Here is a 15,455-nt window from a genome sequence, read left to right as displayed (position 1 = left end):
CACCTGCCTTGGTTCAAAGATGGAGGGCAGCAGGTTCATGGGAGAGGAAACAAGAAACGAGAATGCTTTTTCAAGCAGTGGCACAGATCATCTTTTCTTATCCCTCCATGCAGACTGGTTTGGTTTCTGTGCCGTATTATTGAGCAAGACACTCACCTCAACTTGAAATCGATGCAACCACTGGAATATGTACAGTTGTGTTCAAAGTAATAGCAGTCCAACATGATTAACCAGATCAGTCAGTGTTTTTGATATAAATCATATTATTACATGGCAAATAATTTATCAGTAGGTGCAGCAGAGTCAGAGAAACCAACAGACCCAACAATCATCACATGAATGCACCTGAGTCTGTGCAACTGAATAATGAAGTGAAAGGGGCGTGTTCAAAGTAATAGCAGAGTCCAATCAGCGAGGTCGTTCACTATGTGAAGAAACAAATCTACAATTTGCCAAAGAACATATGGACTGGCCTAAAGAGAAATGTAGAAACATTTTCTGGACTGATGAAAGTAAGATTGTTCCTTTTGGGTCCAAGGGCCACAGACAGTTTGTCACACGACCCCCAAACACTGAAATCAAGCCACAGAACACTCTGAAGACCGTGAAGCCTGGTGGTGCAAGCATCACCATATAGGGCTGTTTTATTAAGGTGTCGGGCCTATTTATCACGTACCAGGGATCATGGATCAATTTGCTTATATCAAAACACTTGAAGAGGTCATGCTGCCTTATGCTGAAGAGGAAATGCCCTTGAAATGAGTGTTTCAACAAGACAACGACCCCAAACACATTCAAAACATTCAAAAATGCTGCCTCTTAGGCAAAACCAAGAAATGCAGAGGAATTGTGGAAGGTTGTCCAATCATCCTGGGCTGCAAGAAGCTGGGCGACTCCATGCAGGACAGATGTGAAGCAGTTCTCAGAAACAGTGGTTATACAACTAAATATTAGTTTAGTGATTCACAGGAATGCTAAAATATAATGTGCAGTGTTACAATATTACAGCGTTGTAATGTTGTAAAAACGTTATTATATTTTGAGCTTTACTCATGTTTTAAAACACACTGCTATTATTTTGAACACAACTGTATGTGTGTGAATGTTACACAGCCTGCACACACAGTGCTTGTATAAATGGGTAAACGGGGCAAGTTGCTGAAACTGCTTTGGGTGCTCAGGTAGAATATATATCAGAACCAGTCCATTCACCATGGCTTTAGCAGTGGGTCAGCGACTGTCTGAGGAAATATGTCCATGTTTCCAAGTTAGCCAGTGACACTTTGACTGTAGGAAGGTTATGAAATGCCGGACCCAGAATGAGTTTGGTCATGAATATGAGGCATTATCCTCTTCACTGAGAAAGTGAGGACTGGCCAAAATCTTCATGATCAACATGCTGGCGTATCCTCACTTCTGATACTTGTCTTTCTATTATTACGATTTTGATCACAGTTTCTGTTAGTAAACCTAAAGCTGTGTGTGTGTGTGTGTGTGTGTGTGTGTGTGTGAGAGAGAGAGAGACTAACCCTTTCTTGGTCTTTCCAAGGAATGCCACGCAGGCGAGTGTAAAGCTGCAGATGCTCCCTGGCTGTCAGGTCATCAAACAGAGCATCAAACTGTGGACAGTAGCCGATACCTTGTTGCACACGTAACAGGTCCTTCAGGATACTGCACACATGCACACACACACAAGCACAGTTGGCATCACTTCAGCAGTGGTCCTGCAGTACAAACCCAGACTATAGTCAGTGCCCATGTATTTGATGTCTGATGTCCTTTGCTGCTAAAGTATCTGCTAAGAATGTTACAGTCACATTTACAGTGCACTCTGTTAGTTCAGCCACTAACCTGTTTCTGTTAATGAAAGCCTCTCCTCCAGTAGTACACTCGTCTCCTGTCAGCATCTTAAAGGTGCTGGTTTTCCCAGCTCCATTTACTCCGAGCAATCCAAAGCACTCTCCGGGCCGGACACCCAGACACAGGCGGTCCACTGCAAGGATACGTCCCATCTTTCTGGATTTGTATACCTGAGGATCAAGCAAAGTAACTTTTTGATAGTAATGACCACTTTAACAGAGTAGGATCATTTTAAAGTAATGGCATAACTGAACGAATAGTTTAAAATATGCAGTTGTGTAAAAGTTAGCAAAGTACATATTAAAGTTTAACCTTGGTTAGGTTCTTGATCTTCAGCATGTCATTGTCAGCGTCTCCACGCAGCACTCTTTGTCTCTCACAGGCCACGTCTACATCATCGTCATCGATAGGCTTGGAGCTGACCGGCACCCTCCTAAGCACATATACTCCAGTCATCTTTTAGCGTATTCACTCTGTCAGTAAGTAATTCCACTTGTCTTTACATATCTTTTATCAACTACAAGAAGGGGGATATGAGCATAGTTTCTCCTTGGTCTGCAGTTACAGAACTGTATTGAAGACTTTTACAACAACATTTTTTAAATGTATTTGTATTTTAAAAGTATGTGTATTTAGATGGACTGATCCGATATTACGTATCGGTGTCGGTCTGATACTGACCTAAATTACTGGATCGGATATCGGAGAGAAATAAAAAATGTAATCGATCCATTAAATATCCCAAAAGCACCTCACAAAACTTGCCACATGGCGTAACTCAGCTCAGAACCGTAGCACGTCGGAGCAGTGTGGTCACGTGATAGAGCGGCTGTGGCGTGCGAGACCATTATAATATTATTATTGTGTAGGAACTATTAAGTCTAATATACCCTAGTAAGCTATAGTACTTTTTCCTTTGGGAACCATCTGTGAAAGAAAGATGTTGAATCTATTTAATTATTGTAGAAAAATAATTGATTTCTGTGCATTTTCTTTTACATGTGCATTAAATTAAATTTGATTACGTCAATTAAGCATTATAAGGCAGAGGGTGGGGGGTGGTTCCCTTTTTTTTTTTTTTTTTTGCTGGGAGTTGGCAACCATGTTAGTTAGGTTGTTTAATATTTCCACTAAGTACTCTTTAAAATACCAGAATGAGGAGGAGGTGCAGGTTTAAGTAAATTAGATTGATGAGTGTTGGTGAACTATGAAAGATTTTGGCTGCAGTGTATTTTTTGCATACAGGTATAACAGAATAGCTTTAGTTTAGTTTAGTTTTTTAAACTTAAGTATGAACTTGTGCAAAATGCAGCAAGATATTGAAAAAAAACAAATGTTTCATTGATTATAAAATATGCTCTATCGGATTTATATCACTATTGGGAGATATCCAAATTTATGATATCGGTATCGGACATAAAAAAGTGGTATCATGCCATCTCTGTTCACGTTAGCCATATACAAGCAAAGAATAGTGAAAATCAATTTCATTGAGATTTTGATTTTGGCTTCTCAAATTACACGGATTAAGGCCAAGCAGAACTTGGCTCGGGCAGCGGCTGTTGGGTCTGCACTTCCACAGGCCGCTGGTTTAGAGACTTATTCCCATTAAGGAAGCAAGACGAACAGCGATTTTACTTGCGCAAGGGAGGATCTCAGAGCAGCCCTTCTGCCCTCGTTCAGACCACTTCCACCCCGGCCTCCGCTTGCTGCCTTTCATTGAAAACAGTTACAGTACACACAGCACCACCCATTGTAAACCCCCCTATGGTTATAAAAGATAAGGTACTGTGTGTGTGTAAGCACGTGTGTGTGTGTGTGTGTGCCTGTGTGAGACTGTGTGTGTTTGCATGTGTGTGTGTGAGTTTGGGGGTGCGTTTGTGTGACCTCCTGCCCACAAAAGGATCATAAAAGCAGGAAGCTTACTAAACAAGAAAACAGAACCCTCACATAGGATGTGCCTACAATAAACACTACAGCCTCCCCCACCAGTCAACAGGCTGCGGACGGCAATAGAAACAAAGGAATGTCTTTGATCATACAGTTTTACAAATTTAAGTAACACAATGATAACATTTAACAATTTAAACCTAACAGCGGCTGAAGCAAAACCTTAAACTGTAGGAGGAGTTTGGAGAGGCCATGGAAAAAGACTTTCAGATTGCCTCATTCTGGCAAACTGTCAGGTGACTCAGGAGGGGAAAGCAGTGCTCCACCCACACTCTGCATAGTGTGGGTGGAGCACTGCTGATTTGGACTGTCGGACGGTGGAAGGAAAACTTCAATGACCTCTTTAATCCCACCTCTTCCTTCCATAGAGGAAGCAGAGTCTGGGGAGGGGGGTGAGTCGTCTATCACCGTGGGCGAGGTCACTGAGGCAGTTAAACAATTCCTTGGTGGCCCCTGGGGTAAATGAGCTTCGGCCTGAGTTCCTGAAGACTCTGGATGTTGTTGTAGGGCTGTCTTTGTCGACACGCCTATACAATGTTGTGTGGAGATCAGGGGCGGTAGCTCTAGACTGGCAAACTGGGATGGTGGTTCCCATCTTCAAAAAAGGGGACTGGAGGGTTTGCTTCAATTATAGGGGAATCACACTCCTCAGCCTCCCTGGGAAAGTCTATGCCAGGGTGCTGGAAAGGAGAGTCTGTCCGTTAGTCGAACCTCGGATACAGGAGGACAATGCAGTTTTTGTCCTGGTCGTGGAACACTGGACCAGCTCTTTACCCTCTCAAGGATACTTGAGGGTGCATGGGAGTTTGCCCAACCAGTCTATGTGTGTTTCATGGACTTGGAGAAGGCATTCGGCCGTGTCCCTCGGACTGTCCTGTTGGAGGTGCTCTGAGAATATGGGGTGTCTGGCCCATTGCTACGGGCCATTCGATCATTATACAACCGTTGCAAGAGCTTGGTCTGCATTGCCGGCAATAGGTTTTACTTGTTTCCGGCGGGTGATGGACTTGGCTGCCCTTTGTCACCGATTCTTTTCATAGTTGTTATGGACAGAATTTCTAGGTGCAGCCAAGTGGCAGAAGGCTTTCACTTTTTGTGGTCTCAGAATCTCATCTCTGCTTTTCGCAGACGATGTGGTTCTGTTAGCTTCATCAGGTGGTGGCCTCCAGCTCAGCTGTTTGCAGCTGTTTGAGGTCTTGTTTAGGGTATAGTGCTATTTTCCAGGTTAAATAAAGGTTTAATAATAATTATCCACAAGCGAGGGGAGTGCTGCAGGCACAGCACCAATCCGTGCTGTGCCTGCAGTGATGCGGATGCTCTACCAGTTCATTGTGGTGAAGAGAGAGCTGAGCATTAAAGTGAAGCTCTTAATTATGTCCTGCCTTCAGCTCTCTGTGTCCCTACCTTCAACTATGGTCACAAGCTTTGGGTAGTGAACGAAAGAACGAGATTGCAGATACAAGTGGCGGAAATGAGCTCTCTGCAAAGGGTGCACGTTATGTACCACTGGTAGAAAGCAGAGGCAGGTGACATCCAGAAATCCTACCAGTGGCTGGACAAAGCTGGACTGAAAGACAGCACAGAGGCACTAATCATGGCAGCACAGGAACAAGCTCTGAGTACAAGATCCATAGAGGCTGGGGTCTATCACACCAGGCAAGACCCCAGGTGCAGGCTGTGTAAAGATGAGACAATCCAGCACATAACAGCAGGGTGCAAGATGCTAGCAGGCAGGACATACATGGAACGCCATAACCAAGTGGCCGGCATAGTGTACAGGAACATCTGTGCCGAGTATAACCTGGAAGTCCCGAGGTCAAAATGGGAGACGCCCCCTAGGGTGCGAGCTAAGATCCTGTCTGTCCAGAGTCAATCCTGGGAACAGCTAAAATACTGCGCAGGACCCTGTGTTATATTTACGTATTTTTGCTGTTTTCTGTTATTCTACTGTTTTTAACTTGTTTGGTCCTGTGCTGGGTATTTTAAATTGCTTTATAAATAAAATTGGATTGGACCCTCAAGCTCCCAGGCCTCTGGTAGACGACCCGAGCATGAAGGCTGGGGCGAGTGGGGAATTATTTTGTTTTATGTTTTTAAGCAGCTGCGCCTCAGACCACGCCCTGCCACACTGATATTTGAAAGCTGTGTAACAGCAGGAAACCCTACTACATTATTTGTCTTATATACGAAGCATCAATCTGAAAGCTGCTTTGGTGCCGGCTTGGTACAGTACATAAGTTCTGGGGTTTTTCCCCTTTTTCCTGTTGTTAAGTCATTCATGCTTACCGGTAGTTGTGTTTTTAACGTACCCTTTGTTTATATTGTAAGTACATTTTTAGTACAGTCCTCAGCCAACTCTAACTGTAGATCTCTCAGCATACGACCCTCTGTGTAACTAAGTGGTAGGCATCCAGTTCAAAACTATATATAGAAAACTCACGGCGGGTTCCTCAGAAAGTTGTACTGACAGAGGATGGTGATGAGGAAGCCAACAAAGCCTTCGACTGTCATTGCAACAAGTCCTCGAGTCACAATATCCCACTCAAATGGTGATTTCATCTTGTCAAACTGCCCTAAAACACATAATTACAACAACTTAATGTGCAGCTTTGCTCTTCAATCTCCTAAAATCATTATGAATAAAACAGAAAAGCCTGCAAGACTGTAAATCTTTGTTCTCAACAAATCTTCTGTAGCACCAAACTAAGAATGTGCTCTGAATACCCTTATAAATCTTTAAGTATGTATAGCACAACTTTTAGGTTCTTGCAAGAAGTGTTGGTTCATCTCTGTTAAATAAATCATAGTAGTTTAAGATATTTCTCTTAACTTTATTGTAATTAGCCAGCTCGGTGCTTAGTGTACCTATTTTAGCGTAGTATTCATTGATGTACTCGTTGTAGGCCATCTGCATCAGGCCATGACCCAGGTTGTAGTTGGGGAAGATGAGGAAACAGGACTTTAGGTAACTGTTCACTTTTTTCAAATCCTGCAAAAAGAAAAAAAGAAGTAAAAGAAAGAAATACAGTAAAAAGCAAAGGTCATGTCAGATACTTTTCCATTTTGTAGTATTCATTCCAGTATGTGGAAGAGCAGGTGATCTAACTCAAAGATCACCATCTCTTCCAAATTTGTACTTTTGCTGTTGAAGGGGAAACGAGTGATGCGTTTGGCTGTGTGTCTGAGGTAAGATAAAAGAATCCAACAGACCTTGTCGTGTTCAAAGAGCTGTAGAAGGAAGGTTGCAACAGTTGCAGTGATGCCTATGAAGAGGTTGATGACTATGAGAAAGACATAGGCTGTACTGGGAACCTTAAACCAGAAGGATGCAGGATACATTATGGGAGTGATCGACCAACTGGAAAGGGGAAGAAAGAAACTTGCTATATGTTTCCATGTTTATAAACAGATCTTAGTATTTCATTTACATTTAGACAAGTAGTAGAGTTTTGTGAAAACTGCACCTAAACAGGACCTAGCATGATACTAGAGTTGAGTTTGCATGTCAATATGACAAAATGTGCTCCTGGAGACATCCACTGTACCGGAACCACCACGACATGTGGTTTTTAATATTTTTCCCTGTTTGTGAAAATAGTTTGCTAATACTATAAAATTACAGCTGTTAAAAATACAAGTGTGCAGCTGATATCAGAGAAAGGCAAAGTGATGATAATATGTTAGCAATAATTTAAAGCATCCCTATGATACTTTATATAATGCATTAGCACCAATCGTCTGAACTGTGCGCTAAAACAATTACAAGGAAAAGTGCAGGTGGTGGAAGTGGACTGACTTCTGTATATTATGTCTATTTAATGGAAGTCAGTATACAACTAAACTACATAACAATGTGAGCAGAGACTCAGAACCAAGGTGAAAAATCGTGTGTGCAGACAGATGTCTCACCCGTAGAGAAGAAAGAGGGAGAGGACAGCAGGGAAGTTTGTTGGAGAGGTGTAGGCTGGCAGGTCAAACACAAACAGAATAATAACGCAGCATGTAGCAGGTACCAGGTAGTTCAGCTGAGGACAGATAAAAGGAGAAACCATGTTCAGGAGCTGCACACACGTTAAAGCATTTAGTAAGACATTCACATCTGCAACATCACATCCTCACCATATCCCAAATATAGTTGGCTAGCCAGTAGATGACTGGGTCACAGCCACTGACAAACTGCAGGTGTTTGGCCTTTGTGGATTTTTCTGCTACTAGGAAAACCACAAAGCTGGCTGGGACAAAGGACATGGCGACAATAATGAAGATGGCAATCACTACATCTGTGCCCTGGAGCCTGCAGGTACAAAAACAAGGAGAAGAGCTAGTTCAGTTTCAGTTTACAGTATTTGGTCCTCAACAGTCATTTCAAAGCACTTTTGATAGAAACATTCATAAAGCAAAACTCTCTGAAGTTAAAGCTATACATCAATCTTTACAGTAAAGGAGGAATCGCTCTCTCTGTCTCTGTCCTCTTCTCAGGCCTCTTTGTGGCTCCTCTGCTATTTGTTTTTCCGAAGCACAGTTATACCTAGAGATGGCACGATACCACTTTTTTATGTTCGATACCGATATCATAAATTTGGATATCTGCCGATACCGATATGAATCCGATATAGTGTTTTTTAATCAACAAAACTGTTTTTTAAATATCTTGCTGCATTTTGTATAAGTTCATACTCAAGTTTAAAACAACAACTACACTAAAGCTATTCTGTTATACCTGTATGCAAAAAAAATATTTCATAGTTCAGCAATACTGATCAATCTAATAAACTTAAACCTACACCATCCTCCCTATTCTGGTATTTTAAAGAGTACTTAGCATAAATATTAAGCAACCTAACTAATAGGGTTCCAACTCCCAGCAACAACAAAAATAAATAAATAAAAAATAGGGAACCACCCCTCACGCTCCACCTCATGATGCTTAATCGACGTAATCAACCTTAATTTGATGCAGTGTGAAAAAAAATGCACAGAAATCAATTATTTTTCAAGAAATATTAAATAGATTCAACATCTTTCTTCAACAGAACTGCAGACTGCACAGATGGTACCTTCCCAAAGGAAAAAGTACTACAGCTTACTAGGGTATATATATTAGACTTAATAGTTACTATATACAGTAATTGACTTCTATTCATTTTACATCAAATTAAAACTTTGGGTGTCAGATAATTATTTATTAAAAGCTCGACATTTTAAATGAGAATAAGAAAGAAAAGTATGTCTTTGTGCCCCCTTTTCCCTGTTCATGCCCTATCGGCCCCCCTGGCTAAACTTTAGTAGATCCGCCCCTGCACAGTTACCAGCGTCAGCTACGTAGAAAAAGATCCTGGTGTAGAAAGTAATATTAAATAAATTCTAACAACAGCTGATCAAGCTTAAACGTGCTGCTGTTGTTCAGCCGCTGGTTTCCTCTTTCTGGTGCAAAGTGGGCCAAAAGCAAATCAGAGACACGGACTCGCGACAGAAAAGCCGATCAGCTGATCGTTAAGCAGTTTCATGATTGAAGTAGCAGCAAGAAGAGGCAGTCGCTTGTTAAGCTTAACGCAGGAATGCTTTACAAACATTCAGAGATGGACTTACACACTTGCTTTACTTCTCTCGGGATAACTTTGTCGGAGATGAAATGCCGGGTTGCTAGCGAAGCTCCACATGCTATCCAGACCACCGACAGGTCCCGCATGCCACAGCCGCTCTATCACGTGATGCATACTGCTCCGACGTGCTAACGTTCTGAGGTGAGTTATGGAGTGTTGCAAGTTTTGTGAGGTGCTTTCGTGATATTTAATGGATCGGATTACATTTTTTATTTTTCTCCGATATCCGATCCAGTAATTTAGGTCAGTATCGGACCGATACCGATACGTAATATCGGTCCATCTCTAGTTATAACTGCGATGGATGATCTGATATCAGTACCTCACATAACTCGCCACATGGCGTAACCAGATAGTGACCTCAGCACGTCGGAGCAGTATGCGTCACGTGACAGAGCAGCTGTGGTGTGTGAGACGTCTGGAGTTACTTCACACTCAAAGCATCTGGAGCCTCACTACGTGCTGCCAAACCAGCATTTCGTCTGTGAGTAGGCTCAGTTAAATGTGATAGAAACCGAAGCTCTCATGACTCATCAAGTGATGCTACTGACCAGCCAATCGGTGGCATTCAGTCTGATGATGTCACATTTTAGTACCTGCTCGGATTGCTTGGAACCCCGGGCGAGCTGATACTAAAAATGTACCTGGTACCAGGTACTACAACCTAACCGAAAACCCTGAAAACCGCACCGAGTCGATCTGAGTAGATACGAATGGAAAAGGGGTTTAATAGACACTAGCCCAGGAGAAGCATTCCCTTTTAGGAGAACTTCCTTTCAACAGGAAGAGAGGCCTGGCAGAACCAGGCTCAGGGCGTAGCAGCCATCAGCCATATGGCTGGATTCACTCGCTGGACCCACGTCCTCATTTTAGGTTTGACAGTGTTTGTAGTAGATAAAGGTGAATGACTTAAACATGAACTGAGCTGCAGTTTGGGGAAGGCTTCAGAGGGGACAGGTGGCAGCTCCCGGGCCTGGCAGATCCCCCATGAACCAATGAGAAGTGAAAGAATTGAAAAAGGGGAGGGAGGGTGGGGCACGAAAACAAGAATGAACAGCTTGTAGAGCTGGGGGAGCATGTATAGATAAGAAGCTAAAGGAGCTTGTTTGGAGGCCGGTCCTGCTCCTAAAATTCAGATACTTTAACTCCAATGAAGAGAAGAGACAAAATACCAGCAGCTGCCAGCGCTACTCCTACGCCTCCTAGCAGAACTTGAGGTCAAGGTCAACAGGATCCAAACTCATCTGAGACTTTTAGGAGATGCACCGATGGTATCAATTTGAAAATCATATGTCGCCTTGTTCTTGAGTTATCGTGTTCACAAAGTAGCGTGTCCATGAAGGGTGACGACCCCCAGTGTTTTACAGCTGACGGTTAAGGAAGTCTATGACTAACTTTTCTGTTTGATGAATGCTGAATGGACGGGTTCTGACATCGGGGTTTTCTATTCGATCTGAACACTCAAAGCACTTTATACAACCTGCCGCATTCACACAAACACTTTTTCTGTGCTTCATCTATTGAAGTGCTTTCTATATACCACTGACACAGTCATACTCTGTTGGATGCATGGGTGAACAACTTAGTATCTTGCCCAAGGATTCTTGGCATGCAGACTAGAGGAGCCAGGAATCGAACCACCAACTTTCTGATTAGTAGATGGTCTGCTTTCTTCCAGAGCTAGCAACAATGAAGACTCATCGTTTACGTGAACAGAAATGTGAATCTATCACATAAATATATGAGGTAAAGCCACAGACACTTACAAATAGTCTAAAGAAAGGCTGGCACTGGTGCGATTCATCGGGTGGTTTGTTACTGTGATTCCTGCAAACAAACAGAACAAACAATCTGTTGTGTAGTTAAAAATAACCAACCAAACTGGCACAACTTTATTCAGCAGCTATATCTGGCGTGTCTACCATAGGCAGCAGGATTGCCCTTGGAGGGAGGCATGTTGGCACGCAGGATGGCATTGTTGAGGACATTCAGATACGTTGGCATGCTGTGGTAGCCTTTATTGTTGTAGAGAACCTGGACACAGTAAGTTGCACTGTTAGCAGTATTGTATACTGTACCTGTCCAGTTTAGAGTCATTGCGTCTTTGTCTTTACCTGAGCTGATCTGCGCACCGCTATTTTACGAACCATAGGTGGAAGATTTCTCCCAAAAGATGTTGGGATTGATTTCTGAATGTTGCCCACTGTTAAACCACCATATCTGTAACAAAATTAATTTGACAGAAAACCAGTATGTGCATGTTACTGTATCCATGTGAAATTAAGACGAAGTGTAGCCAAAGAGCAATGCACAATTACAATAAGTATGACTTGGCAAAATTAATGGACTTAGGAATTCAGAAAAGTACCAGCAAATACTGATCCACCATTAATAACATCTGGAAAGTGTCTGATTGATGATTTACTTTTCAGCATGACAATGATCTCAGGAGCTCGGACAGAAAAGCATCTGGACATCTTTAAGCTTCTTGAAGACGTTTCATCCGAGAAGCTTCTTCATCATACATAACGAAGGGGATGTAATACCCTGTAGACTTCCAAAGATCCACAAAGGAGTCCCACTCAGACCCATTGATAGCAGCATTACCTCAGCCACTTACAACACTGCAAACACCTCACCACCATCCTAGCGCCCCTTGTAGGGACCATCACATCAAGAACTCCACGACTTCACCGACAAGGTCCAGAAACTTACCCTGGATCCAGATGAAACCATGGTGTCCTTTGATGTAGTCTCTCTCTTCACTTGCATACCCACCACGGAGGCCGTGGAGACGGTCAGAAAATGACTACAAGAAGACAGCTCCTTGGAGGACAGGACCAACTTCACACCCGATCAGACCTGCACACTGTTAGACCTCTGCCTCACCACCACATACTTCAAATACAACGAAGGCTTTTACAGACAAAAACATGGCTGTGCCATGGGCTCCCCCGTGTCAACTATTGTAGCCAACCTTTACATGGAGGAAGTGGAAAGGAAGGCTCTTGGCTCTTTCAAAGGAAGAGTACCCAGCCACTGGTACAGATATGTGGACGACACCTGGGTCAACATCAAGACACAAGAAGTGGAATCCTTCACTGCGCACATTAACGCTGTGGATAAAAACATCAAGTTCACCAGGGAAGACACAAAGGACGACTGTCTGCCTTTCCTGGACTGCGCCGTGCACATTGAAGAGAACGGCAAACTCAACATCGAAGTTTACCGGAAGCCCACACACACGGACCAGTACCTCCTCTTTGACTCCCATCACCCTCTGGAACACAAACTTGGAGTAATCAGGACCCTACACCACCGGGCAGAACATGTTCCCTCTAAGCCAGATGGTAAATGGACTGATTCTTACAGAGTGCTTTTCTACTCTCCCAGAGTACTCAAAGCCCTGTATACAACATGCCTCATTCACCCATTCACACAAGCACTAAACACAAGTGCAAACTAATCTACATTCACACACATTCACACTCTGATGAACACATCAGAGGGCAATTTGCGGTTAGTATCTTGCCCAAGGATATTTGACATGCAGACTGGGGAAGGCACCAACCTTCCAACCAGTAGCTGATCTGCTCTACCACCTGAGCCACAGCCACCACAGCCCTAAGCCTAAGCCTGAAGGGAAAAAGAAGGAGCACACACATGTAAAGGAAGCTCATCAAGTCAGCAAAGATGCACAGAAAAGAAGATCAGACACCAGCTAGAGAAAATCAGAAGGACAAACAGAGCAGCACTGTCAGCCCTCATGTAGCGCGTTTATTAGAGAAATTCAGGAGTCTTCTCCAAGCACGACATCCCAGTGTACTTCAGACCCAGCCACACACTCAGACACAAACTGGTTCATCCACATCCGTTTTCACGCCTTGGCTCGCGTGATTAGGCAGAGGATCAATACCGGGTCCATGACTCCCTCAGAGACACTCCCATAGGGCTTAAAAATCTGGGACTCTCCACCAGTTGCTCTTAGAACTAAAGAAGCTTCTCGGATGGGAGATAAAACGTCTTCAAGCAAGTTAAAAAAGTCCAGATGTTTTTCTTTCTGACCTCCTTAGACTATAATGACCTGAACTGAGAACCTTCACAGACATCACAATGATCCCAAACACTGCCAGAGCACTAAGCAAACCTAAAGAAGAGCTTTGGTATATCCTTCAAGAAGCCTGGAGAACTGTTCCTGAAGATTACCTAAGAGAGCTTAGGCTGTGTGGAAGAATAAAGAACTGTACAAACTCTGTTTTTGCCTTATATGCTGTGTCTCTGTGTTCACATGTTTCAACAATGATGCCTGCTGTGTACTCTGAGGGGAGCTCGCAGCTACTCAGGCTCAGGAGGTCCCAGTAGCAGCCCATGACATATAACATATAAGTTATAATTCTGTTTAAACTAAGGTGATCCAACTAGTATTTTGTGCAATTAGATTCTACACTGAAAAGTCAAAGCATCAGTTTGCAGTATGTTGTCAGTATTTCTGTTGTGTGGCTGTTTCCTTAGAGTTGCTCCAGCAGCTGTCCTACCTGTGCAGCCGCACTCTGTCTGATGTGAAAAGCAGATATTCAGAGACGTTCCGGCCTGTGATGTCCACCATAATGTCACCGGTCACCACCTTCATGAGAGGGGGTTGTCCTCCTACCCCACTGGGACAGGAGAAGCCTGTCCCCTGCATAGAGCAGACGCAGCGCACCGGCTCATGGATGGACAAGGGAAAGGTAGGTGGAGATGTAACAGGCTCTAAGCAAAAGTGAAAGAGTCATCATTCATTCAGCGGATCTTTTCCTTAGTCCACGTGGACTTCTCAAAACAGAAAAAACACAGGGGGAATAAACTGCGTTAGAAATGATTTATTAGCTCTCCCAACGAGCCAAGACACAAGTAGGCATCACTGTACGTGTCTATTGGTCCACATTAGCAAAATATAATAAGACAATAACAATATTCTGCTTAAAAACATGAAAGGAACACTTTGCAATCACAGTATGGCATCACATAAATTAAACTTGGTGATCTGGTCAGGTAAGGAGCAGAGGGGTTATTAATCGGTTTCAGCTGCTCTGGTGTTAATAATATTAACACCAGGTGGACTAGATGGGCAACAATGAGACAACCCCCAAACAGAAATGGTTTTCAGATTAAGACCACTGACAGTGTTCGTCTCCTTATCTTTTCTGACTGCAGCGTCATTACTGGTGGCATGAAGTACTCCCTGCACCCTACAGAGGCTGCACAGGCAGGCCAACTCCTACAGCGAGGCACATCAATACATTTCATTATCAGAGGTTATCTGTGTCTCAGCATGCCGTGAGACACAGGCTAGGATAGCTGGACAGGACCGCACAAAGTCCTTAACCCATCAGCTGTACCAGTATCTGCTCCTTTCTGCAGGTGGAACAGGACGAGTGCTGCCAGAGACCTACAAGTGACAGCCAGCAGCCCACTGCTGTCAATGTCTCTAACCCAACAATCATAAGCAGGGCCTGAGAGCCCGAGGTCCTTTAGTGGGGCCCTGTGGTCACTGCCCAGCACTGTGGAGCCTGACTGGCCTTTAACCATACCAGAACTGGCAGGTCCAGCAGTGGTGCCCTGTTAGTGTTACTGTGAGACAGACGTGAACGGGTCCGGAGAAGCCATAGAGAAAGTACATGCATGCATTTGCTGCAATTAATTTTCCACCAAACAGACTCGCATGCTGCATCATTTTTTCACTCTGACTTCAGCCCTCTGTAGATTGATCATTTTCATCAAATGATGTGTCATCCTTCACTCCTAATATATTACCTGGACCACATCACCTCAGACATGCAGCATGATGATGTGTTTCCAAAGTGTTCCTGTCACGGTTCTGGGTCAGTTTGACCCAGTATTTTGAGTTATGCTTTTGGTGTGTTTTGCATTTTGGATTCTTTTCTTATTATGATGATAATGATGATTATGACTCTATGTTTCGGTTATTCTTGTTTAGGGATTAGTTCGTAGGTTTTTGTGTTCTCATGTTTATTGCAGGTTTAGTTCAGTGTCTAGTCTATC

General features: G+C 43.4%; 1 protein-coding gene across 1 annotated transcript in view; it reads right to left on the bottom strand.

Moving 5' to 3' along the window:
* abca2 (ATP-binding cassette, sub-family A (ABC1), member 2) overlaps window positions 1-15,455 on the bottom strand; it is a 108,829-nt gene that overhangs the window by 16,245 nt on the left and 77,129 nt on the right. The window contains exons 30-41 of the mRNA XM_082555294.1: window positions 13,949-14,162; window positions 11,528-11,633; window positions 11,336-11,447; window positions 11,180-11,240; window positions 7,930-8,104; window positions 7,720-7,835; window positions 7,021-7,168; window positions 6,676-6,799; window positions 6,251-6,383; window positions 2,173-2,293; window positions 1,852-2,030; window positions 1,530-1,671 (exon numbers count right to left, since the gene is read on the bottom strand). Of these exons, the coding sequence (XP_082411420.1) occupies window positions 1,530-1,671; window positions 1,852-2,030; window positions 2,173-2,293; window positions 6,251-6,383; window positions 6,676-6,799; window positions 7,021-7,168; window positions 7,720-7,835; window positions 7,930-8,104; window positions 11,180-11,240; window positions 11,336-11,447; window positions 11,528-11,633; window positions 13,949-14,162 (1,631 nt within the window). The remainder of the gene's footprint in view (window positions 1-1,529; window positions 1,672-1,851; window positions 2,031-2,172; window positions 2,294-6,250; window positions 6,384-6,675; window positions 6,800-7,020; window positions 7,169-7,719; window positions 7,836-7,929; window positions 8,105-11,179; window positions 11,241-11,335; window positions 11,448-11,527; window positions 11,634-13,948; window positions 14,163-15,455) is intronic.

The sequence above is a fragment of the Aulonocara stuartgranti genome, assembly GCF_965226115.1.
Source record: "Aulonocara stuartgranti genome assembly, chromosome: 12".
Lineage (NCBI taxonomy): Eukaryota > Metazoa > Chordata > Actinopteri > Cichliformes > Cichlidae > Aulonocara > Aulonocara stuartgranti.
Note: the sequence above shows the minus strand (reverse complement) of the source record. Positions and strands in the feature narration are given on the sequence as shown.